At 50.2% G+C, this 25,204-nt stretch overlaps 2 protein-coding genes across 9 annotated transcripts in view; one reads left to right on the top strand and one right to left on the bottom strand.

Annotated features, from left to right (window-relative positions):
• Positions 1-5,352: 5,352 nt before the first annotated feature.
• CCDC25 (coiled-coil domain containing 25) lies at positions 5,353-19,447 on the bottom strand. 5 transcript variants are annotated; one of them, XM_006033887.3, is made up of 9 exons: positions 19,311-19,447; positions 18,650-18,697; positions 16,949-16,988; positions 12,955-13,006; positions 12,330-12,405; positions 11,669-11,772; positions 9,671-9,873; positions 8,420-8,465; positions 5,353-6,289 (listed from the first exon to the last, which is right to left on the bottom strand). In XM_006033887.3, exons 1-9 carry the CDS (start codon positions 19,333-19,335, stop codon positions 6,260-6,262), a joined length of 624 nt encoding a protein of 207 aa, XP_006033949.1. In that variant the 5' UTR covers positions 19,336-19,447; the 3' UTR covers positions 5,353-6,259. The 5 variants fall into 5 exon arrangements, with proteins under 5 accessions (XP_006033949.1, XP_014380305.1, XP_014380303.1 ...); XM_014524819.2 differs by having other exon boundaries at positions 19,205-19,336; XM_014524817.2 differs by lacking the exon at positions 19,311-19,447 and adding an exon at positions 19,201-19,291.
• The window catches only part of ESCO2 (establishment of sister chromatid cohesion N-acetyltransferase 2), a 32,849-nt gene continuing 26,981 nt past the window's right edge, over positions 19,337-25,204 (top strand). For 2 of the 4 annotated variants that reach the window (XM_006033884.3, XM_006033885.3), the window contains exon 1: positions 19,622-19,758. In XM_006033884.3, coding sequence (XP_006033946.1) covers positions 19,745-19,758 — 14 coding nt within the window. In that variant the 5' untranslated portion in view covers positions 19,622-19,744. Of the gene's footprint in view, positions 19,414-19,438; positions 19,509-19,621; positions 19,759-25,204 lie in introns of those variants that run through there. The other 2 variants (XM_025215783.1, XM_025215782.1) reach the window with 2 other exon arrangements.

Raw genomic sequence — 25,204 nt, forward strand, 5'->3', positions numbered from 1 at the left:
GGGCTGGCACCGGGCGGGTCTGATGACCAAGGCACTTTGCCGCCGGCCCCTGCACAGCGCAGCACTTTGCATGAAAGGCTCCATTGACGCCGCAGGAAGGATTAGCAAAACCTGCCTGGCTCAGCTGGGCCGGGCCGCGGGCACAAACAAGGAGGCAGGTGGCAGGAAATGGGCGGGGGAGGCCAGGCGCCTGGGGGGAAACACGCTGGTTATGGGGTTATTTTAATCCCAAATCACCCCCCTGTCCCCCCATGCCTTTTAATCCAGCGTAGAGAGCAGACACACCCAGCATTTCCAGGCAGGCAGCAGTGAGGGCAACAAGGGACTTTGTGACTGGTTAAAATCTACCTGATTCCTTCAAAACTCTTCACTCCGGAGGCGTTAACGAACCTCCCTCCTTTTTAATGGTCTTGATGTCCCACCCAGCAAGGGAGTGTTTCGCCTGCTGTCTGTTGAACGCTGCTCCTGTTTCACAGCCCTGCAGATTGCTCCGAACTCATGCCAATGAAATGCTATTTATTTTTTTGCTCCCGTGGTGAAGTGAATAATGCAGCCCGAGGCCCCCCAGCGTGTTAATAGACCTTCCAGTTTCTTTTTTTAACTGGAGAAAAATAAAAGCTGGTTTATATGGGATGATACATCTCACTCTCTGCTTCCCACTTTTCAAAGCTTAGGTCCAGGTCCACCCATGCAAGCAGCTAATCCGGGAGGGATTTCAGGAGGGCGGTGGACACATGGCCACTGCCCTGGGGTAGCTTTTATCCACACATCACTGCTCTGGGGCAGCCCAGGAGTGGCTGCCAGCTGAGCACTGGTCAAAGGGAAGCCCAGAGTGCAGTCAAATCGCTGGCACAAGCCTGCCATGTGCCTGTGCTCAACACAATCTCATGAGGTTGAACTAGGACAAGTGCAAAGTCCTGCATTTAGGAGGGAACAATCCCCATGCACCGGAGCAGGCTGGAGGCGATGGGCTGGGCAGCAGCTGTGCAGAAAAGGACCTGGGGGGACAGGGGACAAGAAGCTGGATAGGAGCCAGCAGTGTGCCCTTGGTGCCAAGAAGGCTGATGGCATCCTGGGCTGCATTGGGAGGAGCGGTGCCAGCAGATCGAGTCAGGTGTCCAGTTGTGGGCCCCCACTACAGAAAGGATGCGGACAAGTTGGAGAAAGTCCAGTGGAGGGCAATGAAAATAGTTATGGGGTTGGGGCACATGACTTGTGAGGAGAGGCTGCGGGAAATGGGCTGATTGAGTCTGCAGAAGAGAAGACCAAGGGGATTTAATAACAGCCTTCACCTCCCTGCAGGGGGGCTGCAAATAGGATGGAGCTGGGCTGTTCTCAGTGGGGGCAGATGACAGGACAAGGAGCAATGGGCTCAAGTTGCAGCAACGGAAGTTTAGGTTGGATATTAGGAAAAACGCTCCCATGAGGAGGGCGGTGAAGCACTGGAACAGGCTCCCCAGAGAGGTGGTGCACTCTCCATCCTTGGAGGTGTTGAAGCCCCAGCTAGACTAAGCCTTGTCTGGGATGATGTAGTTGGGGCTGGTCCTGCTTGGAGCAGGGGTTGGACTCAATGTGTCCTCCCAAGGTCCCTTCCACCCTCATTGTCTATGACTCTGTGATTCTCCTGTCCCAGCAGCGGGCAGGGGACCTTGATGCCAGGCCTCTGCTGGCTACTTCCACCCTGACCTGGGAGCAGGAGGGCCCCTGTCCTGTGGGCAAGGCAGGCTGCTGCTCATGAAAGCTGATGCATGTCTGATTGGGTTTGGTTTACAAGATGCACAGTCCTGCTCTCTCCCAGGGGCTTACAGGGCTTTCTTCGAATCACAGGGTCCCAAGCACCTCTTGCCCCTGAGGGGCTCACCCCTTGCAGTCCCTTATAGCTGTGTGTCTCCTGGCTGGGCATTGCCCAGGGAGACAGACCCATTGCCCCTGGGCTTTCACTGGGCAGTGGACACCAGTGCCTTGGGTTTCCACTGTTTTGGCTGGGGGGGATGTGTGAGCTGCGTTCGCAGAAATACGGTGATTCTCTGCTGCCACCTCAGATACAAAAGGGCAGAAGGAAAGAGAAATGCCTGGGTTATAGCAAAATGCATGTCTGTGCAGTGCGTTTCATGGGTCCAAAGCGGGCAGTAAACTCCATCTAAGGCTAAACGCTGGCATGAAACCGGCTCATCTTCAGGGATGCATCAGCTTTCATGAGCAGCAGCCTGCTGTGAGAGCCAGGAGACACACAACTACTCCACAGCTGGCACCTGGCAGTAGTATTAGATCCAGGACTCCACATGGCCTCCCCAGTGCCGAATAGAGGGGAAGAATCACTGCCTCGATCTGCTGGCAACGCTCCTACCAATGCAGCCCAGGATGCCTTTAACCTTCTTGGCAACAAGAGCACGCTGCCGACTCATATCCACTGTCCCGTCCCCTGTCCCCCCAGGTCCTTTTCTGCAGAGCTGCTGCCCAGCCAGTCACCCCCAGCCTGCACCAGTGCATGGTATTGTTCCCTCCTACGTGCAGGACCTTGCACATGTCCTTGTTGCACGTTGCCGGGGCTTTGCCCCACAGCCTTCCAGTGCCCCCCTCCACCCCAGGCTGCAGCCCCACAGCCTGGGACCAACACACACCAGCCCGACGGTGCTGACACTGCTGTTGAGGGGCTTAGGGGAGGTCTGATGCAGGATCCATCCCGGCTGGAAGCCACCAGCCAGGCCAGAAACCAGACTCTGTCCTGGAACCGAACCAGCTGGAGAGACACGTAGCCGGCAGGGTGATGCCGTCTACGGTACCGTTTTACCGCCTGTTGATTTTAGTGCTTTATCTCTTTTGAGGACTCCTGTTCTTGAGGGACAGCCAGCCCCAGAGCAATGCCTGTTTCCTGCTGCCATCCAGCGGTCACTGTGTGCACAGGCTATGGTCTGCGGGTGACTCATGCTTCCAGGGCCTGGGGCTTGGACAGGATCAGAAGGGACAATTAGTTTGCCCAGGCCCCCCCCAGAGAGGACCCCACAGTCCAGGGCTGCTGGGAGACCCTCAGGCAAACGGCGCAGAGGCGCTGGGGAAAGCTGGAGGGGAAACCAAGCTGTGCCTAAGGCAGCAGCAGCTGCAGCACACCCGGGTCTGGGTTATCCCCCCTCCAGCCACAGTCCAGGGGGTTTAAGGCCAGGAGCCAACACGCTCCTGCAGTCCCGGCACTGAGGCTTCAGATCCAGCTGTGCTGGCACCAAACTGGAGGGTGGTGGGGGTGGAAAACAGGCCATCCTTCGCCCCGGGAACCACTAAGCAGCTCCCTGGTGCGGAGACAAGCCAGCTGGCCCCAGGCAGGGCAGAGCCCTTCTCTTCCCAGCTCTGGAGAGCAGCAGGGCATCAGGCAAGTCCGCCCTGCCTCTGTGCCTCAGTTTCCCCGGCTGGGGCCACGAGGCTCCCTTCAGAGAGAGGAAGGGAGAGGTGATGCAGTGTCCAGAGACTACAGGGGCTTGTGCAAGCCAGGCTCCACCTGCTGCTCGGACATTACAACACATCGGGGGCGATCTGGGCACGGCCTCAACTGTGCTCTGCTCTGGGGATTTCCAGGCTTCATGCTGGGACTCAACCTCACAGGGTCCTGGCTGGAGGGTCTTGCCTGACTGATGCTGCATTTGGGGACAGGAAGGGACGCCCTCCTGCTTAACGTGGGGGGGGGGGGCTGCCTTCCTCTGCAGCAGGGGCACAGCATCTCAAGTGTCTATCAACACCCTTTTACAGCAGCACCGGCTGGCTGCCGCCGTCCCCCTGCTTTCCCTGGGGCAGGGTGGGTGCGATGCCTGGTGCTGCGTCAGGCTGGCTGCTATGAAGAGGTCGGACCATGGGTTGGTGCAGGCTGGTTTGGACAGGACTGACCCTGCCTCCTTGGCTGAGCATGGCAGTACCCCGGCTTGGCTGCAGGGGGGGCGGCTGCCTCGCTGCTGCAGTCCTGAAGCCCTGGCCTGAGTCAGGAGCAGGCTGGTTGCTCTCTGCTTCTCTCCCACGTGCAATCTGGGCATCACTCTGCATGCCAGACACAGCTGCCCTTGGGAAGGGAAGGTGCCCAAGGGCAGCTGCCAGCCTGGCAGTGCCCAGGGGACAACCAGAGGATGGCCACTGCTCACCCAGGCTCTTACCAAGTCCACTTCCAAAGCAGGATGAACTTTATCAGTGCAGATGCACAGGCCCCATTGGGAATCCATTACTCCCCTGCACCATGAGGGCTCAGGGATCTTGCCAGGCCCTAGAGATGTGCTTGCCCTCTTGCTCCTGGAAGAGGCCAGTACTAAGTGGGACTGCAACAGAAGCTTCCTGGGGTAAGAGGGCTCCCCTCTGCCCTGCTTGGTTTCCAGACAAGGGACAGGACTCAGAGGGTGTCCTGAAGCAGTGAGTCAGTTTTGCTACAGTGAATGGTTCTCAACTCCTTTGCCCCTGACCCTGAGAAAGGACCAGCTGCTGCTTTCAAGAGGGCTCCACACACATGCTCACCCCCCAGCCACCTCCATGCCAGGAGCCTGCATCTGCACAGAATTGGAGCTCCTTCACCTAACAGCTCCTCTGCTGTTGCAGAAGGGCAGTGGAAGCGCCCGTCTCCCCTGTTCATTACCTGTGGCATACAGGGCTGTTTTCATTCTCATAAAAGGTGCTTGCGTCTGTGGTGAATGACAGGGAGAAGTGTGACGTGCTGAGGAGTCTCTGGGTGAGCAGCTGCCTCCAGACTCAGAGGACTGGATGCAATGACCTGGGAGACCCATAAGGTCAGGCAACTCTGGCCAGGAGGGCTTTTGCTTGCCATCATGTTCACTAAGTGCACCCCAAGCCAAAAGGTTTCTAGAAAACTAGAATTAGAGGGCACCTGCTGAAGTTGACAGGTTTAAACTAACGAGAGAATGGACTTTTTGTAAAAAACAAACAAACAAACAAAAATGCAGTTAACTTATGAAACTAACTGCTGCAGGTGGTGGAGGCAGAGAACATAGCTACGTTCAAGCAGGGACTGGATAAATTCATGCCCGATAGATCTATTTGTGACTACTGAACAGAAGCGTTGGAAATGTTTCTACTGGCATCTCTAAACCTATCACGGTTGGGATGCCAGTGAGCGTACTGAACAGTCACATATCCTCTAGAGGGATATCACTCTAGATACCCCATTTAATGCTCTCTCTGTACAGCATCCACTTCTGTCACTGTCTGGACAGGCTACTGGGCTAGATGGACCATAGGTGACCCAGTTTGGTGCTACTTATGTTCTCATATGTCCTACATGCAGGTTACGCTTAGAGCCCTCCGGACAGCTCATGATTTTAGGAGTCCTCTTAATGAAGGTAACACATACAACCCCAACGCAGCACGTTCAACGGCATGGTAGGATTTTAATTCTAATGTACACACACACAGTGCAGATCCCAGGATGGCTCCGAAGGTACCGTTACCCAAGTAATCGCTCCGTCAAGCGTTCTGAATAGGCCTGTAAGCTTGTCCAGACCCAACTCACCTTGTTCGCCAGCTGAATCCTTTAGAAAAGGTGTCCAAAGTGCAGCCCCATCCCACTCCCTCTCAACACAGTCCAAAAACACCACGTGCGACTATCCTCTTCCTAGACAAGAGCCTTGCGTGCTGGGGCATGCTTTGCTGCAGCTCGGACTGAGCGAGCAGGCGGCCAAGGAAGCCCAGACACTAGTCCTCATAAGCAGCAGCTCTCTGTAGCTGCTTTCCTGTTACTACAACCTGCTGCCAGCTAAACTGTGTCTCTAGCTCCAGGCGAATTCGCGACACGGCCACCAGCTGTCACAGCCGAGGCACTTGTGGCTGGCAGGGATAACCTGGCTTCGATAGACACGCGTGCAGATCAGCTGTTACTCGGAAAGAAAGAAAGCAGTCCTCAGGTCAGCCAGTCCGGTTCCAGGCGTGAATTTATACTAGGGAGAGAGGGAGGGAGGGAGGGGATAACCACATTTTATGAAGCAGCCTGCTGCCAAGAAAGCATTCAAGGCAGCTCAGAACTCCTATAGCTCACCCAATTAAAAGCCCCTCCTTCCCCCCATAAAATAAGTATCATGGTCCTGGGAGCACTGGAATTGATGTTTGCTTATGGACACACACGCGCAGATCCTCTCCCTTCAAGACGTGATCTATAAAATCCATGGCACGAGTCTGGTCACATGTTGCCAGCAACGAATTAAGTTTGATTTTTGGCGTTCTTCTCAATGGTGAAAAATTAAAACATCTGAGGACCTCAGGAAGGAACACGCGTCCCTGCTTACATGAAGTCATCCGAATCATTTCCGTCCTGGGGATAGAGAGAGAACAAACAGGATTACTGGACACTGGATTGCAAGCCCTTCTTACAACTGGTGAGACAAAGCAAGCAAAGCCTCCTGTCCCTTTAGGAATTGGCTGAATTCCTTCTGGTTTCAATACAAAAACTAGAAAACCAGACCAGGCTGGGTCAAAAGGCACGTGATCGCAGTTCTGAAACAGTCACGGTTTCAAGCCAGGTGCCTCTGATCCTCCAACTCAGTGGCTTTCAACCTGTGGTCCACGGACCCTTGGGAATCCGCAGACTATATCTAAGGGATCCGTGAATGATGACTATGATCAATCAAAAGTATGTGAATACCGACAGTTACAATTCAAAGGGGTCTGCAAATGAAAGAAGATTGAAAACCACTGCTCTAACTCTTCACAGAGGATTCGCACGCGGGATTCTCACCCAGACCTGAACACTTTGTTCCCCAAAGCTCATCTAAACATCTCTCCCAGCTATACAGCTGGTCCAATATCCTCCCCCAGAACCTTGCTTCTTGCATACGTCCTGCACCATCACAGCTACAATCACTCCAATCCTCCTCCTCCTGTGTTCACATCCAACAGTCCCTGGCCGATTCACAAAGTGTACCCCAAGGACAAATCCCCCCTCTGACGCAAAGCCAGGTCCTGTCTGCCAACAGTGTGTAGGCAGAGACAGTGTGAAATCTAGTGCTTGCTACACGCCTGCAAGCAGGCTCTTCAGCTTCCCAGGACAGCAGCTCATCCATTCCCACTTCCCTGTCCGCCTGGAAGGCCTAGAGCTGGACCTTTGCTGGTTGCTCCTCCACACCCACTCTGCTACATGTATCAGGGTGTTTTCAAACCTCCCTCAGAGGTGCTGGCTGCAGCCCAGGCTGGGGATGGGGACTGGGCTGTGCCGATGCTCTGGCTGGGACTCAACCGTGGAGGGTCCTGGCTAGAGGGTCTTGCCCCTCCACTCAAGGTCACAGTTCACCAGGTTTGGGAAGGGATTTTATCCCGTAGTCAGACTGGTATGGACTGGAAGGTGGAGACAGGTTGCTTCCTCTGTAGCAGGGGGCACGGCCCTCTTCCTGGTATCACTCCAGCATATTTTAACAACCCCTGTAGCAGCAGGACATTGGCTGCTGCTGTTCCCCTGTTTTCCCTGTGGCAGGTCCGGGTGTGATGCCTGTTGTTGTTAGGGCTGACGGTGTAGTTTTGCTAAGAGGCTGGACAATGGGTTTGCCTGGGCTGGTTTGGACAGGGCTGATACTGCCTCAGGCAGGGGTTGGACTAGATGTGACTTCTGCAGCTCCCTTCCAGCCCCACTGCTTTAGGGTCCTATGAAAAGCTTCGCTGATAGCCTGTGTAATGGTATCTGTTAGGGGTCAGCACATGCCATCTTTGCTTCGCGACATGCATAGCCCTCACCTGCATTAGGTCAGGAAGCAGAGCTTAGTCGCTTGCCGGCAAGCTTGTGTATGACCCTATTACACATGACCTCAACTTGATAACTCCAGCACCAGTCTGGCAACACATGGCTCAGGCACAGAGCAGAGGAACTCCTCTCAGCATGGGAATTTCCGTTGTGCTCCCCCACGGGGGACACTTGGCATGTGTCCCTAATCAGATGCAGCTTGCTCGAGCATATCAGGAGGTACTTTCATCTAGCACACTTCACCCCTGTGATTCTCAGCTGGGATCAGCAGGCCAGCCAGGAGAAAGGCAAACGTGCGCAAAAGCGGCTGCACGAGATGGGTCCGTGCCTGGGAGTCTGGGATGTGACAGGCAAATGGATCTGAAAGTTATTGTTAGGAGAGCCAAGCTGCATGCCTAAAACACCACCAACGCAGTACACCATTTTGGATGAGGAATACATCTCACATAAAGCAAAGGGGCACCAGAGACCTGATGTGCTGCAGGACAGCAGGTCTGCTGAGCTGACCACTGCAAATACCAGCTTCCAGCACTCCTCAAGAAGCCTGCATCCTCTCTGACCCCTATACTTGTCCCTATCCTCCACTTACTGATCTGTCCCTCTCCCACTCTCAGCCTTTTATCAAGCAAGTGCTCACACCTGATAGCCCCGTCTCCCCTTCAAGTTCCCTTGTTGCTCTCCATGACCTTCACAGAGTGCAGCTGCACATACCTGGTTGGAGGACATGTTCTCAGCCTTCATTAGGGATGAGTAGCTCCTGCAAGGGAAACAAAATCAACTAGTAAGATGCATTTTTAACTCTCAACCTGAGCATGGCCCCTGTTGCAGCTATTGGGATCTGTCCCAGGTGTCACTGGGAGCAGAAGCAGGGGGTCACTCTCTGGTGTCGCTGCTGCATCCCCCCCCATGGAACTCCTAAGTGCTCCCAAAGGTTCAAGGGAGCAGAGATTGTCCAAAGTCCTGCCTCAGGCCCATTTAAACACAAGCTGCTTGCTATTAACTAGCTATTGGATACATATAAAGTGTAAACATCTCTGGTCGGACACTAGGCACATCCAAGCTTGACACAGTCAGGGTAGCAGGGTTATCATGTCGAACAATCTCCATGCAGAGGAATATGGCCACATCCATAAGAGAAAGGCCAACATGTCACACCTCAAAAAGCCCAGCATGGCTATGCCACCATGTACCGAGGTATGTCGTACTTTCCCTGTGTATTAGGGAATTCATTCTGCAGCTCTTAGTCACCGTTTGAGATGGACTCTGAGGCCAAAAAGCGCCCCCCAGTTTCAGCCATCTCCCTCAGAGCCTCACATGTTCTACAAGTGTCCTGCTGCACCGCAAGCAACGACATCCATTGCAAAGGTTGGCAAGCATTTAAGTACTAGGATCTTCCAGCACAATTGCAGAAGACTCAGGTCCCAGGTCTAGAAACTGTTCCTATCCCCCAGTTTAGAGTTTGATGCACTTGCCCAATTCACTTAGTGACTTCCATTGCTTTTTTGTCTCTAAGTAATGAAGGCATTGTTTGTCCAGGAGAGCAGCAGCCTAGATCAGTGATGCTCAACCAGGGTGCTGTGGGGTGCCCTGAGATTTTTTTCAGGGGTGTCACAGGGTGCCGAGCAATGTTAGCACTGTTAGGTGTGCAAACGGGATTCACAACATAAACCCAGAGTGTTCACAATATAAATCCACAGTGTCAAAAGCATTCTGCCTTGCTGTGGCCTTTCTAAGTTGCTTGCAACAGAAGATTTGCCCTAGTATTTTGCTGCAGTCAAAAGAGAGAGAATGAATGAAAATTAAGAGTTGGCATTTCTCAAGGAGGGCCTCAAGCCTAAAAAGGGTTAAAAACCACCGGTTTAGATGAAATAAAAGCCACATTCAACATGCCTAGATGGTGCCTCTCATGACCAGGGTGGAAAACCCTGATACCTGAAGCCAACCACACATGACACTACTCACCTAAGTTCTTCCATCTCTTTCTTCTTCTTCATCTCCTCCTTTTCTTTCCGTTTCATCTCTTGGATCTGAGCTTTCTTTTCATTCCTCTCCTCTCTGTCCCGGGTCTCCTTCTCAGCAGCCAGGTCTGGGAAACGCTCCGCTTTGGTCTTCTCCAACCGGTTCAGGATCTCATTCACTTTCTTTTCCACTGTCAGCATTTTCACCTTTGGAATGGAAAGACCTATGATCCTTATAAAAATGCCCCAACTTTGGCCTTTGTTTCAAGAGAGAGTGTCATCATGAGAAAGATGAAAGACCATTTTTTTCTTTAGTTATTATATCTACAGTTACATGGTGTTCCTAAACCTTTAAACCAGTGATTCTCAGCCAGGGTGCCAGGAAGCCCTAGGGTGCCACCAAGAGTGCTGTAACATGTGAGGAGATAAGCAGATAAACCAGGCTCAGGCTTGTCTCTGTCTGGATGATCCCCCACCCCCATTGCCAGCCCCAGTGTAAGAAGATAAACACTGTAATATATAAATTAGTTTTGGAAATTGGATGCCACTCAAATCACGGAAGATATGGAGGGTGCCTAGAGTCCAGTGAGAGGCACCTTGAGTCCAAAAAGGTTGAGCGTTGCTGCTCTAAACAGCTGAAAAGCCCCTGTCATTTGGTAGCCCATGTGTAAGAAGCTGGGAAACCAAATACATTACCAATAGGCAAGCGTACCTCAAAGCAGACAACCTATTCACCCCCACACTACCACCAATGATTGCAATTAATATGTTTTGGTAGTAGTTTCAGCAGAGGCTCTGGACTGAACAGACTGTGGAGACCGATCCTTCCAGCCACCACTGAATGGTGGCTTGGAGGAAGGGACACCTTCATGTTAGAGGCATGTTGGCAAAAGGAAACTCACACTGCTGGCAAGGGTGCTGCAGATCAGACTCCAACTTTCTCCTTAGCAGTGTAGATTGGTGTTTTACCACTGGGCTTCTGTGGAGCCCAACCTCCTTCAGAGTATAAACCTCTACCCTTCCTGCCTCTGAAGTCTGTAAACCTGAAGCACCAATGGCCAAATTCAAGCAGAGTGGAAGTAAATGAGAGTCTTTCCATTTCTACAGGTTTGGGGCCAGGTCTGAAGGAATTAAAGTGACTTCCAACATCACAAAATGAACCTGCAGGAGAAAGCTTAGATCAGAGTCCTTTGCTTTAAGCTACAACAACTTTTCATCTGAGGACCTGCAGGACTCTTAAATTCAGTCTTCAATTTCACAGTAGAGCACTTAAATTTTTTTTGTGGGGGAGGAATCAAGGAAAGCAGGAGAAAGGAGAAACTCGCATCTGACAATTACTGGTTTTGAGATGGAGATTCACATTTTAAGTCTGGTGGTTCCTCTGTAATCACTGAAAACACCTACATCTAACAGGCAGAGGAGCCGATTCCTAGTTTTCAAGGCCTCTCATTTCTGAAACGGTCACCAGTTTCATTGATGTGCATTACACCACAGGGATTTGTGGCACACTTCAGATCAAGGAGGAAACAGAAAGCAGAGCAACAGTTTGGGCAGGGAGCAGAGCAACAGATCATGCAAGAGAAGGTTTATTTTGGCCCAGGTTGGCCCCCACTATGCTACCAGAAAGCAAACTAGCTGTTACAATCTTACTGAAGGCAGTTTAAGTGCAGCTGGAAATTCAAGAAGTCTGTGTATTCTGATGCTTGGCATCACTTCTTAGAGCTGCTTATTAATCAGTTATGCAGCCCTAGTGCAATGTGTGCCTTCCCTGTGTCATACTGGCTTTATCATGCTATACTCTGACACCCAAATAGTTTCATAAACAGAAATTCAGATAAGTTCAAACACACCAGGTCATCTCTCTCTCATACGGTAGCGTCTTCATTTTAGAAGACTTATGGGAAGGTGCCCTGTTCAACTCTCGATACGGCAGCAGTTCACAATAGGAGCACATTGCTCTCTCCTGGCAAGTTAACTTCACCAGAACGTAGCAAACACTTACATCCTTTTGCCTGTGAAACCCTATCTGTCCCACATCCATGTCTGCAGTCTTCTTCAGGTTGGTCCACGGCGTATACACCACATTGACGTTGTTCATTTTGCAGCCTGCAGGATGGGAAGAAGAGAGGAGAGAATTTCTGGATCAGAAGGAGAGACTGCTCTATTCTCTCACCCCCATGACCAGTGTCTTTATCATTGAGTGAATGGAAACATCCGCAGCGATGGGGTCTTACTGATGCTACAGCCCTGATCTGAAAGGAGGAAGACAACTTTACTTCGCTTTGGAAGTTCCAGCGTTACAAGAACATGGCTACATAGCTCTCTGGGGTAATGCAAGTCTTACAGCAGTGTTAATGAACTCCAGATGGAGCCTGCCTTTGCCAAAAGGGCGATTACTACAAAAGGGGGCCTTCAGAGGGTGTTGGAGGAAAACTGAAAGGCCCCCTTTGGCTCAGATGCTGATATGGGAGGCACAACCAGGAACTTAAGAGATTTTAAGTTCCTGAATATGAAAATATAACAGGCAACGTCAGCTGCTGCAAGAGACATCTGCTTCCCATAAAATCTGCAAGTGATATAGTGTACTTAAACTTATCATACATTTGATTTAACCCCCCTCCCCACACACACCAAGTTCCCCCAATTTCCATGGCAAGTCTTACCTTGAATACTGTTGGCTTTCACTAAATGGGCGCAGTCTATCAGCACTTCTTTAGGAACGTCATCCACTGTCTGCCCCTACAACAGACCAGCGTAACATTAATGGCTTTCTGAGAAATTGTGGCAGAATATGGATAACCACCCCAGTGCCCTTTACACAAACATGAAGTGACCTTCATTACAAGTATTTCACACTACTTTACATTTCTACCGCACCCACTGTCCAGGCTTCCAAGCAACATAATGCTTTATAGTTTGCTACTACACCCTTCTGAAGTATTCACCCTGTTTTGCTGAGAGGGAAGGAGGCAGAGAGGCTTAAATGAGCATTCCCAGGTGTCACAAGCCTATAGCAAAGCCCAGACCATCTAACTTCCAGTCTTGTGGCGCTTCTGGATTGGGCCTCTCTTCCCTTCTGCCTATGTTGCTTGTTCACATGGACACTAGCCCTGTTAGTCTTCTCCATCAGACAGGTACCTTGGAGAGCCCAGGAGGGTTCACTCGGGCTCTATATAAGCAGATCTGCCCACACACGTGGATCACCACAGAGAAGAACCTTAGAAAAAGGCTTTGCAAGGCACCAGCAATTAGCATGCATGCTTAAATGCACCAGAACTTTGTGATTACCTTGTGTAATCGGAGATACACATGTGCAGAGGAGAGCTTATCCACATGAAACCTACAGAACACAAAGGCACGTTTAACACAGGGCAACAGAGAGGCCACTTGATCTGAAATTAATTCTTTAATGCAGATTGCTATAATAGATTTGTCGTCTCTTGGGCAACGGCATTAAAAAAAAAAATATTCAAAACATGCATGTTTGACGGCACACCAGGGAACTGTAACACCTTATCCTGGTTTCAATCTTTGAGCAAATATTCACCCACCTTAATGAGAAGGAAATTGAAAAAACTAAAGGCCACAGTTACAAAAACCTCATGTTTGCTTTAAAAAAACAATACACGCAGGAAACATTAACATTTTATGCAAAAAGAACTGCAGTTTGCTCCGTCTAGCGATTCCTATGGAAACAGCAGAAACATAATTCTCTCTCTTCAAACGAGCACTAAGTTAATTAACCAATACTGGGCAAAACATGAGACAAAAACAGGCTGGCCTGATAGAACTGTAGCAAAGCATTATCAAATCGAAAGCACTAAAACTCTCTCGTCCCTCTTTAAAAACTGGAAGGAAATAAGCTCTCTTATAAGTAATCACTGACAACAAGATGTTCCATGGACAGAAGATCCCACTCCTTTATCATCAGTCTACAAAAAAGGCCCAGAACACTAATTAACAGGGAACCCAACACAGAATCATAAAAAGTCAGGGTGGGAAGGGACGGAAGCCTGTTCCAGTGCTTTACCACCCTCCTAGTGAGGAAATTCTTCCTAATATCCAACCTAAACTTCCCCTGCTGCAACTTGAGATCATTGCTTTTTGTTCAGTCATCTGCCCCCGCTGAGAACAGTCCAGCTCCAGCCTCTTTTGAACCCCACTTCAGGTAGTTGAAGGCTGCTATTAAATCGTCCCTCAGTCTCCTCTTGTCCAAACTAAATCAGCCCAGTTCCCTCAGCCTCTCCTCACAAGTCATGTACCCCAGCACCCCAACCATTTTCGTTGTCCTCTGCTGGACTCTCTCCAATTTGTCCACATCCTTTCTGTAGTGAGGGGCCCAAAACTGGACACGGGGCTCCAGATGCAGCCTCATCAGTGCCGAATACAGGGGAAGAATCACTGCCCTCGATCTGCTGGCAACGCTTCTCCCAACGCAGACCCGGATGTCGTTAGCCTTCCTGGCAACAAGGACACACTGCTGGCTCCTGTTCACCTTCTTGCCCACTGTCACCCCCAGGTCCTTTACTGCAGAGCTGCTGCCCAGCCAGTCATCCCCAGCCTGCACCAGTGCATGGGACTGTTCCCTCTTAAGTGCAGGATTTTGCACTTGTCTTTGTTGAACCTTGAGATTTCTTTTGGGCCAATACTCCAATTTGTCAAGGTCACTCTGAATTCTAGCCCTACCCTCCAGCAGATCTATTACTCCCTCCAGCTTGGTGTCACCTGCAAACTTGCTGAGGGTGCACTCTGCCATCTTCCAGGTCATTGATGAAGACATTGAACAAAACCGGCCCCAGGACTGACCCCGGGGGCACTTCACGTGATACCGGCTGCCAGCTAGACATCAAGGCATTAATTACTACTCTCCGAGACTGATGATCCAGCCAGTTTTCTACCCATCTCACAGTCCATTCATCCAACCCATACTTCCTTAGCTTGACTGCAAGAATGCTGGGGGAGACTGAATCAAAAGCCTTGCTAAAATCAAGGTACACCACATCCACAGACCCCGTCACTTAGTCATAGAAAGCAATCAGGTTGGTCAGGCATGACTTGCCCCTAGTGAATCCATGCTGACCGTTCCTAATCACGTTTTTCTCCTCCAAGTGCTTAGAAATGGATTCCTTGAGGATCTGATTCTTCCAGGGACCGAGGTGAGGCTGACTGGTCTGTACTTCCCTGGATCCCCCTCCTCCCCTTTCCTAAATATGGGCACTATGTTTGTCCTTTTCAAATCACCCGGGACCTCTCCCAATTGCCATGAGTTTTCAAAGATGATGGCCAATGGCTCTGCAATCACATCAGTCAACCCCCTCAGCACCCTCCGGTGCATCCCATCTGGCACCATGGATTTGTACATGTCCAGCTTTTCTAAGCAGTCCCTAACCTGTTCTTTCCCCACTTAAGGCTGCTTACCTCCTCCCCAAACTGTGCTGCCTGGTGCAGTAGTTTGGGAGCTGCCCTTGCCCATGAAGACTGAGGTGAAAAAGGCATTGAGTACTTCAGTCTTCTCTGCATCCTCTGTCACAAGGTTGCCTCCCCATCCAGTAAGGATCCCACATTTTCCCTGATCCTCCTCTTGCTATCAGCATACTTGTAGAAACCCTTCTTGTTACCCCTCACATGCCTCAGGCCAACCTCCAAAAAGGCCTGAGCTAGAGATAAGGAAGTACAATCAGCATAGCACATTCAATGCCAAGTATTTTGGCTGAAACAGCTATTGAAAGAGCAAGTGTCAATTCTGATAAGTTTTGTGCGTTCAGCCCTGCCGGGAGGGCTGACCCTTTCTACAGCCATTTAAGGACTATGAAGAGCCCTAGAACCGTTTGACCTTGAACACCACACCTATATGGAAAATGTATTAATCCTTCGCATCAGCAGCAATCAGCGGCATTTTTGTGAGATTGTTCTCAGCCATGGCAGATGACAGAATAAGAAGCAATGGTCTCAGGTTGCAGCAAGGGAGGTTAGATATTAGGTTAGATATTAGGAAAAAAATTCTCACTAGGAGGGTGGTAAAGCACTGGAACATGTTCCCCAGAGAGTCTCCATCCTTGGACATTTTTAAGCTCTGGCTAGACAAAGCTTTGGCTGGGATGATCTGTTTGGGGCTGGTCCTGCTTTAAGCAAGAGGTTGGACTAGATGTGACCTCCCGAGATCCCTCCCAACCTTAATTTTCTATGATTCTATGACAGCCATATAAACTTCCGTGTGTGACTGGTGGCAGAACCACATACATTAGAGCACCGCTTCTTCCCATGGCATCTGTTCAGTCAGCTATGCCAAGCTTTTAGCTGTCAGGTTTCTGAGCATTCAGGCGCAACTCACTGAATGGGAATGAAGGAAGCTGCTAAGAGAGGACACAATATTTTCCTCTCCTGCCATGTGCGTGAATGCTTACAAAGGGAACAAAGTGGTGTTAAACATAGGGACTGGATGGAAGAGAGTGCAGGTTGATCTAGACACAGCGCCAATGGAGGGGTCAGGAGATCAGAGCTCCACTCCCAGCTCCATGCTGTGCACCTGTTTCATGTCTGTGCCTCCAGTTCTTTTAATGCTCTTTGCTTGGTTTACTTACAGCATGTCTACACACAGCATTAAGCAGAAACAGTTTTCCCTGAAGGAGTATGTGCACAGACCCAAAGTCCAGAATGAGCGGGCCTAGTTCTCATTTAATTAAAATGGTTTTCAAAACAAAACTAAGCTACACCAGGACAAAGTACCCATGAACTAAACTAAAAGCATCCATACCCAGAGTCCTTGAGCAGTAGCTGAACAACTCCATGTATGAACAAGAACACAGGCTTGAAGTCAATGGGGCAGGGACAGGCTCTTACTATGTGGGTGCAGTATCCAGCAGAACAGGGGCCCCTATCTCAGCCAATGTCTTTGTAATGTAATCTAGACACTAAGCCACCACCCCATGAAAATGGTCAGGGTGATGGCCTTAGAACAAGGGTGGGCAAACTGCGGCCCGGGGGCCGGATACGGCCCGCCAGGCCATTCTATCTGACCCACGAAGCCCCTAAAATTTTAGAAAATTAATATTAATCTGCCCTGGGCTGCCTGTCATGTGGCCCTTGATGGCTTGCCAAAACTCAGTAAGCTGCCCTCTGCCCAAAATAATTGCTTGCCCCTGCCTTAGAAGGTGCTCATTGCATCTGTAGCAGTCAGAGGGAGCACTAGCAGTGCCTCCAATCAAAGCTCATTAGGAAAGCAGTTCATTTTACAAGCATACGGGACTGAAACTGCACAGGAAACAGCAATTTCAGCACCTACCAAATATCCTCTGGCCAGCCATATTTTATTAGGTCTTCATCTGCAGGAATAGAAAAGAAGAACAAGCACAGTAAGTTACCTCCCCGACCCCTACAGAACACAGCATGCCTTTGGGTAGTTAGAGATTCAGGGCAAAACTCTGAACACTTTGACATTCTCTCTCTCTTTCTTCCTTTCCTTCTATTTCAAGTCTCTTTTTCAGGTGGAGCACAATTCTTCATGTAAACACCTGAGAGAGGGGGATACTGTTTTCATAGAGAGAGTTCTCAAAAACAAGAAGCACCAACTCTCTTCTGTATTGGCAGCCCAGGCAGAGCTGTCAAATAAAACAAATCTGCAGCCTCAATCTGTTAAAACAAGATACGATAACAAGAAGCCTATTTTATTTCAACACTAACTCAAGAAGGGGAAAAAACTGAAAAGCAAATGCTTTTCTTCTGCTCATTTTTTGGAGTTATTTGTATTTAAAGTAAATAAATTCAGATGTGATTTTTTCCAAGTTCTGTGTGTCCTTTAAGAGGCAGACAAGGTTCCTTGGGTGAATCCAATATCTTTTATTAGACCAACCCAAACAGTTGGAGAATAGTTATTAAGCAAGCTTTCGGGTTCAAAAACCCTTTGTCAGGCTAAAGAAGTGTCAGCAGTTGGTGTGTGCTCTTCCTGGATGGGATGAAAAGTAAAGAAGCCAGGGGCTGGGGAGTCAGTTGACAACTGACAACTTTACTTTCCATCCCATCCAGGAAGAGCACACACCAACTGCTGACACTTCTTTAGCCTGACAAAGGGTTTTTGAACCCGAAAGCTTGCTTAATAACTATTCTCCAACTGTTTGGGTTGGTCTAATAAAAGATATCAGATTCACCCAAGGAACCTTGTCTACCCGTGTCCTTAGACCAACACGGCTACAACCTACACCCCTTTAAGAGGCATGCACTTAAAGAGATCTCAACATGATCTTCTATTAAGAAAGGTTTACAGAAGAGCCTACGTGCATGATAACTGAAACTACAGTAAAAGGTCTGTTATCTGACATCTTACAAGCCACCATGCTCCACTAACCGGCATGCCAGCTTGTAAGATTAAGTGAAACCGCAAGTGCCTGCCATGGCACTTCCAGTTTCTCCGAGCCCCCATTGGTTGGGGCAAAGCAGCCTGCACTGCCGAGCCCCCACGGCCCACGGGCATAACAGGTTGTGCGAGGCTGTATGGGACCCACCTCCGTGTCCCGCAGCGCCCTGAGGGAGGGGTGGCGACGCCGTGGGAGGTGCAGAGGGACGCCCCAAACGTGGCGTGAGAAGCGGAAGCTGGGGCTGCTCAATTAACCGGCATATTTTGTTATTTATTATATTTTGTATATATAATATTTTGTAAATATTATAATATTTATTATATTTTGTTATATATTATATTTTGTTGCCAGATAACAGAGCCTTTACTATATATTGTTTCTTAAAATAAACAGCCTGATATAATCAAGAGGGAAAGAAAAGGGCACGCGGCTCCTCTGGCACCTCCACCTCACCTCAATATATGATACAACTGACTACACGAGGTGTTAAACTTACAGCGCAGTTATAAGAAAACCATTGCTTTCAAAACAACACAACCAGCTGTTTCAACACACAAACACATGAAAAAAAAATAGCAAATGAAAACATCTAAACCAATTCATCATCACCTCAAGCATTTTGGTGTACTTACTTTCATATTTATCTTTTCCCATGTAAATGGTGTAAACAGAAGGAACGACTGAGGAACAGACAAGAAAAACAAGGCATTTAGGCCAGCCTGATTTATAAGTGAGAGAAATAATTATCTAAACAACTCCCCTCCCCTCCCCGAGGCCTGGGCAATGATCCTTCATAGGGTTGGAAGGGACCTGAACAGATCAAGTCCGACCCCCTGCCTTGGGCAGCAATGAAGGCTGGGCTCATATGACCCCTAGTCAGTTTAAGCTCATATGACCCCAGCTAGGTAGTTATCAAGTCTCCTTTTAAAGACCCCTAAGGTAGGAGCCAGCACCGCTCCCCTTGCAGTGACACGCTTCCTCCAGACTCGTGTCCAGTTTGTTTGGAAGTGATTAAAACAATGGAGTTTCCACACTTGCCTTAAACAAACCAGCCCCCCCCCCAAAAAAATGACCCAATATCTTGCTCTTTTCATAGACATCCGGGCTGGAAGTGGACCTCGGAAGTGCACCGAGTCCAGCCCCCCGCCCCGGGGCAGGGAAGTCGCAAGACAAGAATACAAACCTACACCACGTGAGCGAGTCGTGCGGATCAGGGCCTGCAAGGCATTTTAAAGCGGTGGAAATGGCATGCTTGGCAGCAATAGTGCGGGAGGGGGAGGGGGAGGCGCTCACCGTTGGAGGTGAAGTAAAACACCATAATGGCGGCGGTCCCGGCGCCTCAGCTCGGCTCGGTTAGGCCCGTCCGGGCTCCCGTCGCCAGGCACCGCTACTTCCGGTAGGTGCGGGGAAGCGGGCCGGAAGCACGCGGAGCGCATGCGCGAGCCGCCGTCAGCGTTTGCGCCCTGTTAGCTCTCTGGTGTGTTCGCACAGGTAAGGCAAGCACAGAGACACGCCTCTAGGTCTTTCTACTTTGCACATGCGCAACGGGAAGTCCGGGCAGTTCTTTTTTAAGGCAGCCTTGCACTCTGCGCGTGCGTGCAGGTTATATGGTGGCCCACTGGGAATATTCTTTGTGTGTATAGTGCGCATGCGTGGGGGTTGTAAGGCGGCCGGGTGGAACTAGCTTGGTGTGTAGAGCGCATGCGTGGAGGTTGTAGGGCGGCCTGATGGAATACTCGTGGTATGTAGTGCGCATGCGTGAGGGCTTGCTGCCTGGGGAGCTTGCTTGGCACATTAGGGTGAATTGGTGCAGATGTTTCTAATGCAGGTTGGGCTTTTTTGCATTTGTTTGGGAAAGCATTTAAAGATCCTGGTAATATAGGCCTGTAAAATAATGATAAAGCTTGTTTTATGTCATTATATTTATAATCCAATAATCTACATTTCATTATAACAAAATTGCACAGGGATGGTAGGCAGGCACTGATGGGGGTTTCTGTTTCACTGTCGCTTTGTGCGTGCTTGGAGCAGTGATGCTCAACCAGGGGGATCTGAGATCCAAGGGTGACGCACGAGTCACAAATTCAGCCCACAGACTTCAACTAGGAATTCACAGCATTAAACACATCCTGAAGATTTGCACCCTATACAGAGTCATTAAGTCACACAATAGTACGAGCTTTTGTGAGCCTGTCAGAGCCTGTCATCTCCCTTTCTCAAACACATTCCACCTTGGGGGGTGGTCTCTCTGAATATTTGGCAATGGACCTGCTGTTTTTCTGTAGTCAGAAATGAGGGAAAACAAGATCTGGCATTCTTGTGGAATAAAACAATCATTCAGAGCTACATACACAGTGAAGGGCAAGGCTGACTGACTAGATTAAAAAGGACTAGCCCTGGTTACCTTGCAGTTTATAGATAAGCAACTGCATCAGGGTTTAGCAGAGATGGTATCTTTTATTAGACCAACAAGATTTTTTGCATTTCAGGCATCAGAGCAAAGATTGTAAAAGTTCTCCTGGGTAGAAATTAAAGTTCATATTTCATAGGATTTCACAGAGGAGTCGATAGATAGAAAACTGGGAGCCTCTCACCTCTTGCAAGGTCCTGTGATGAATCTGATGATGCAGGGTCAATGAAGCACAGTTACTAATTAAAGCAGTCTAAAATAGATGAGCCCTATTAGAATTTTATACCTCCCCAGCTCAGTCCCATACAAGCTTCAGATTGCCTGCCTCTTCCCCTCTCCAAGGCAGTAATTATTTCCTGCCCCATCTGTCTCTGTCTCTCCCAGTTTTGTTGGGGGAGGCTGGATCTACTTTTCATTTGCAAATGAAGCCCATTCACTTAAGGATGTTGTTAATGGGACCACTGAGAGGTGGTGATTCAATCCCTGGATTTGAGGATAATCTCTACAAGGGTTCACTGATGGGTCTAATAAATACAGCCATCTAGGGAGGGGCTTGGCTGCACAAAATATTTCTTATGCCTTGGAGAATTCCTCTCAAACTGGCTAATTTATCTCTGGCAAAGTAGCTCACCCTACTTGCAGCCTCTGACTCTAGTTCACCCAACATTGTTTTCTAAGGTTGAGGGGTTCCTATGCCTCCTTTCCTCGCCAGTTTAGCCTGGGAAAGAGGGAAAACATTGTGGCCTGGGTAAAGCCAGCTAGGTAATTTCTGCTGGCAACTAATTATTTCTTATCTTTTCCAAATCAGTCGAAATTTAGTTGGGCAAAGCCCAATAGTCAAGTTCCAAAATTCAACTGAGCAGAGCTCAATAGTCAAATCTGTGTGGCTTTGCCACTGGGCAAGTATGCTCCCTCCCAGACCCATTGGTCCAGGGCTTTGGATACTCCCCACATCCAAACACGTATCCTTTGTGTGAACCCCAGACCCGGAGGCCTCGGGGTTCAGATGCCCCCAGTCTTGCTTGATCTTAGCTAAAAGCCCAGGAACTGATGGCTCAGCCAGTGTTATTTTAACTGCTTTAAATGTGGATACTTGAAGCTGTTTTCATTTGTTGTTTTTCCTTTTCCTACCCCTTTTACAGCCTGCTTTGAGTTTTCTTCTCGGGCTCTGTTTGCATGGCTGTCCACCCCTGCACATTCCTTTAAAATGCTCGTTTTCCAGCATGGAGCTGGCTGATAATATCACCACATCCAATACAACTGGCGGCTCTTTAGCTCTGTCCAAGTCTCTTCTGCTAGAGCTGAGATGTTGAGCTTTTACCAGGACCTAGAAGCTCATTTCAGCAACGACATCCATTATCACTGCTGAAGTAGAAGTGCTACCTGCTGCACAATCCACACCTCATTGCACAGGTGGTTGCAGCTCCTTGGTGTGCTAGAGGTGTCTTCCAGAGTCAGAGGTTTCCTGGAATTTGATCCAAGGGACTGAATGATCCCTGTGGTGCTAGTTTGGTGCATGCAGGTGCCCAAGGAGGTGAGAAACACCTAGTCCCCTGCTTCATTTGCTTAACTCAAGCTAGCTATGTGTCTTCCACAGCTCATCACTGAGCCTTTACCCTGCAAAACCCCTGCAGGGCAGGGTTGAACTGGGGGGTGCACCACCCAGTTTGGCCCCTGCCAGCCAGCTGATCTGCCCATCAGTGAGCCATGATAGAGACCATCCTTGAATTGAGGGTTTGCCAACGACGACTATGTCTAAACCATGCCTTGTGAACACCGCTACACCATCTAAACCTTTGCCTTCACCTGCTGCCCTGATAAACAGATGGGAAGCAGACAGAACCATCTGTGGAGCCCTGCTGGACCAGCCTTTATTCTACGCTGGTTCTGCGGCCTGCCTGGGACACAAGCCAGCTATTTGCAGAGCTCACGATCTTGCCTCTGTTGTAGTTGCGTCTCCCAACACCTGAATAGAATAAGACACATACAGAATCATAGAAAAAGTAGGGCTGAAAGGGACCTCCAGAACTCGCATCTAGTCCAACTCCCTGCCTGAGGCAGGATCATCCCTAACCAGACAAACCACAATCTAAATTCTACATAAGACTGCCATCAACCCTGACACAACGCAGACCTAACACACCCACCTGTCATGGGTAAAGCAAGGGAACCATGGAAGCCAACGTCCTGCTTCTATGAAATGTTGTTAATGCTCAAGAGATTATAGGTGGAGTGCCCCCCCCAAACAGCACCAATCCCGGGGGGGTAAAATTCCTTCCTGACCCCAAATCTGGCATCAGTCTGACCCTGAGCAGAGGGGCAAGACCCTTTAACCGGCTTTGGTCTCAGCAGGAGCATTGGCACATCCCAGTCCCTCTTCCGCCCCCCCCCCACACATGGAGCAGGCAGGAAGGGAGAAGGTGGCCAGCAAAGCCCAGAAGCCGGGGACGTCCTCATATTAGAGCACAGATATCACTGCACTTCCATCATCCCCACCCAGCGGCTGTTTTCCTGAACAGCTCCACACCTCCCTGCCCTGATGGTGCAGATCCAACCTAAACCTATTTGGCTGCAACTTGATGCTGTTGGTCTCTCTGCAGCAGAAGAGAAAAGGGGTCTCCCACTTCCTTCTGGCAGCCTTTCAGGTATTTGCAGGCTGCTCTCATGGCCCCTCTTCAGCACTTTTCTCTCCTCCTAGGACTTATTTTCCAAGCCCTCCTCGGACTTCTTAACCCTAACCCTCTTTGTTGCCTGTCTTTGGGCCCTGGAGGAACTGGAGCTTGCATCCGCCTGGGGGGAGGAAGCTTGAGCTCTGCAAGTGTGGGGTGCAGGTCCATTGCCTCCTTTTACCCCTCCCTGGACTGTGTTGTGGGGCTGAGAGTGTTCTCCTCCTGGGATCTTTACTCCCATGCCCTGTCCTGAGTTGATCCCTGAGCCCTTTCCAATCCACCTCCCACTTGCTTTGGAGGCAGCTCAGCCTGGACCACAGAGGCCAGCAAGTCTCCCAAGCCCAGCCGCCACACTTCTGTCCCCAACGGGCTCCCGTAGAACTACAGCTCCCAGCAAGCCTTGCGGCCGCCTCGATTACCAACCCCCTCACTCGCAATGCAGGCTGGGGGTGGCAGTCTCCTTGTCTGGCATGGCTCGGATTGGCTGCGAGGTAGGGGGGCGGGGCGCCGCTTTTCGCGCGAAAGGGGCGGGCCTTCAGGCGGCAACTGAGCCAATGCTTGGGGAGGGAGCTGGAGTGACGGCAGGACTGTCCAATGGGGGAGGCGGGCCGAGGGGCGGGCGGCGCGGGCAGTGACAGCGCGCGCGGATTCGAAGCGGCGGCGGTTGGCGGCGGCACCGCGCTGAGGTGATCGCGGCCGGGGGAGAGGAGGGGTGCCCGCAATTAATGAGGCGAAGTAATTAATCGCTTAATAGAAGTAATTAACGAACGCGTCAATTAAGCGAGTTAATGAAGGTGCTGGGATCGACTCCGTATTTGCGGGATCGATTAAGCAATTAATGAAGGTGATTAAGGGGATCGAAAAAGGTGATGATTAATCACCCTCTCGATCCCTTAACCGATCCCTTAGTGGATCCCTTGATCACCTTAATGAATGCCATTACGCCATCAGTGGGTGGGATCAATGTCACAATTGATGTGACTAAATTATCGATTAAGTGATGAATTAATGCGATTAAGTGATCCCTGGATCATATGGATCAAGCAATTAATGACTGGTATTAATTAAGCAATTAATGTAGTTAAGTGATCCCTGGATCATAGGGGTTAAACAATTAATGACTGGTGTTATTTAAGCAATTAATGTGATTAAGTGATCCCTGGATCATAGGGGTTAAGCAATTAATGACTGGTGTTAATTAAGCAATTAATGTGATTAAGTGATCCCTAGGGGTTAAGCAATTAATGAATGCTTCTGACCAATTAAGCAATTAATGTGGTCCCTAGGGAGTTAAGCAATTAATAAATGCTATCTATGGATCAATTCAGCAATGAATGTGGTTACGCGATACATCACTGGTATGGATTAAGCAATTAATGTGATTGCTTAAGCAATCACCTGGTGCCATTGATTTAAGCAACGAATTAATGTGATTGATTGATTACTGCTGTTGTTTTATTAGGCCGTGGCTGGGCCTGTGGCCTGCCGGGTCCTGCGGCACTGTTGTGCCGTGGAGCAGGAAACCAGCCGGGGGCTTCGTCTGCCCCCGGCTCGTGCGCGCACACCAGCTTGGGGGGCTGGTTCAGGGGAGCGGTGCGCCGCGTGTGAGAGAATACGGTAATGGCGCGGGGAAGGTAAAGGGGTCACAACTGGGGTCAGGAAGGACCCCCCCGTCAGACTGGTACGGGCTGGGGAGTTTTCCCTTCCTCTGTAGCAGGACACGGCCTCTGCAGTGTAAATATCAACACCCGTTTCTAGGAGGGGGATGCTGGCGGCCACCCTGGTTTCCCTGCGGCAGGGCTGGGGACGATGCTGGGGTAACAGAGTTGTTTTGCTAAGAGTTTGGATGGTGGGTTTGCCTAGGCTGGTCTGAGTCGCCTGCTGCAGGACCTGGGCCCGTGAGCCCCAGCGCGCCTGGCAGGCCGCAGCAGGAGGATGAGTTTGGGCTGATGCAGCCCCGGCCGCCCTCTGGCGACTCTGCCCATCGCTACCCCCAGCTCCTCGGCTGCCACGTGCCCCAGGCCAGAGTCGCCGTGTGCCCCACGTGACTGGCAGTGGTCCCAGCACATGGCATGCAGTGGAAGCTAGAGCTGCTGCATGCACCGGGC

Source organism: Alligator sinensis, unplaced genomic scaffold (genome assembly GCF_000455745.1).
Source record: "Alligator sinensis unplaced genomic scaffold, ASM45574v1 scaffold650_1, whole genome shotgun sequence".
Classification (NCBI taxonomy): Eukaryota; Metazoa; Chordata; order Crocodylia; family Alligatoridae; genus Alligator; species Alligator sinensis.

Excerpts from the sequence above, each read along its gene's own strand:
- CCDC25 (XM_006033887.3), bottom strand. The coding sequence starts at position 19,335 with ATGGTGTTTTACTTCACCTCCAACG. Across the intron at positions 11,773-12,329 it reads GAAAGCCAACAGTATTCAAG|GCTGCAAAATGAACAACGTC; the intron begins GTAAGACTTGCC and ends CCCATCCTGCAG. Across the intron at positions 8,466-9,670 it reads AAAGAGATGGAAGAACTTAG|GAGCTACTCATCCCTAATGA; the intron begins GTGAGTAGTGTC and ends TTTCCCTTGCAG.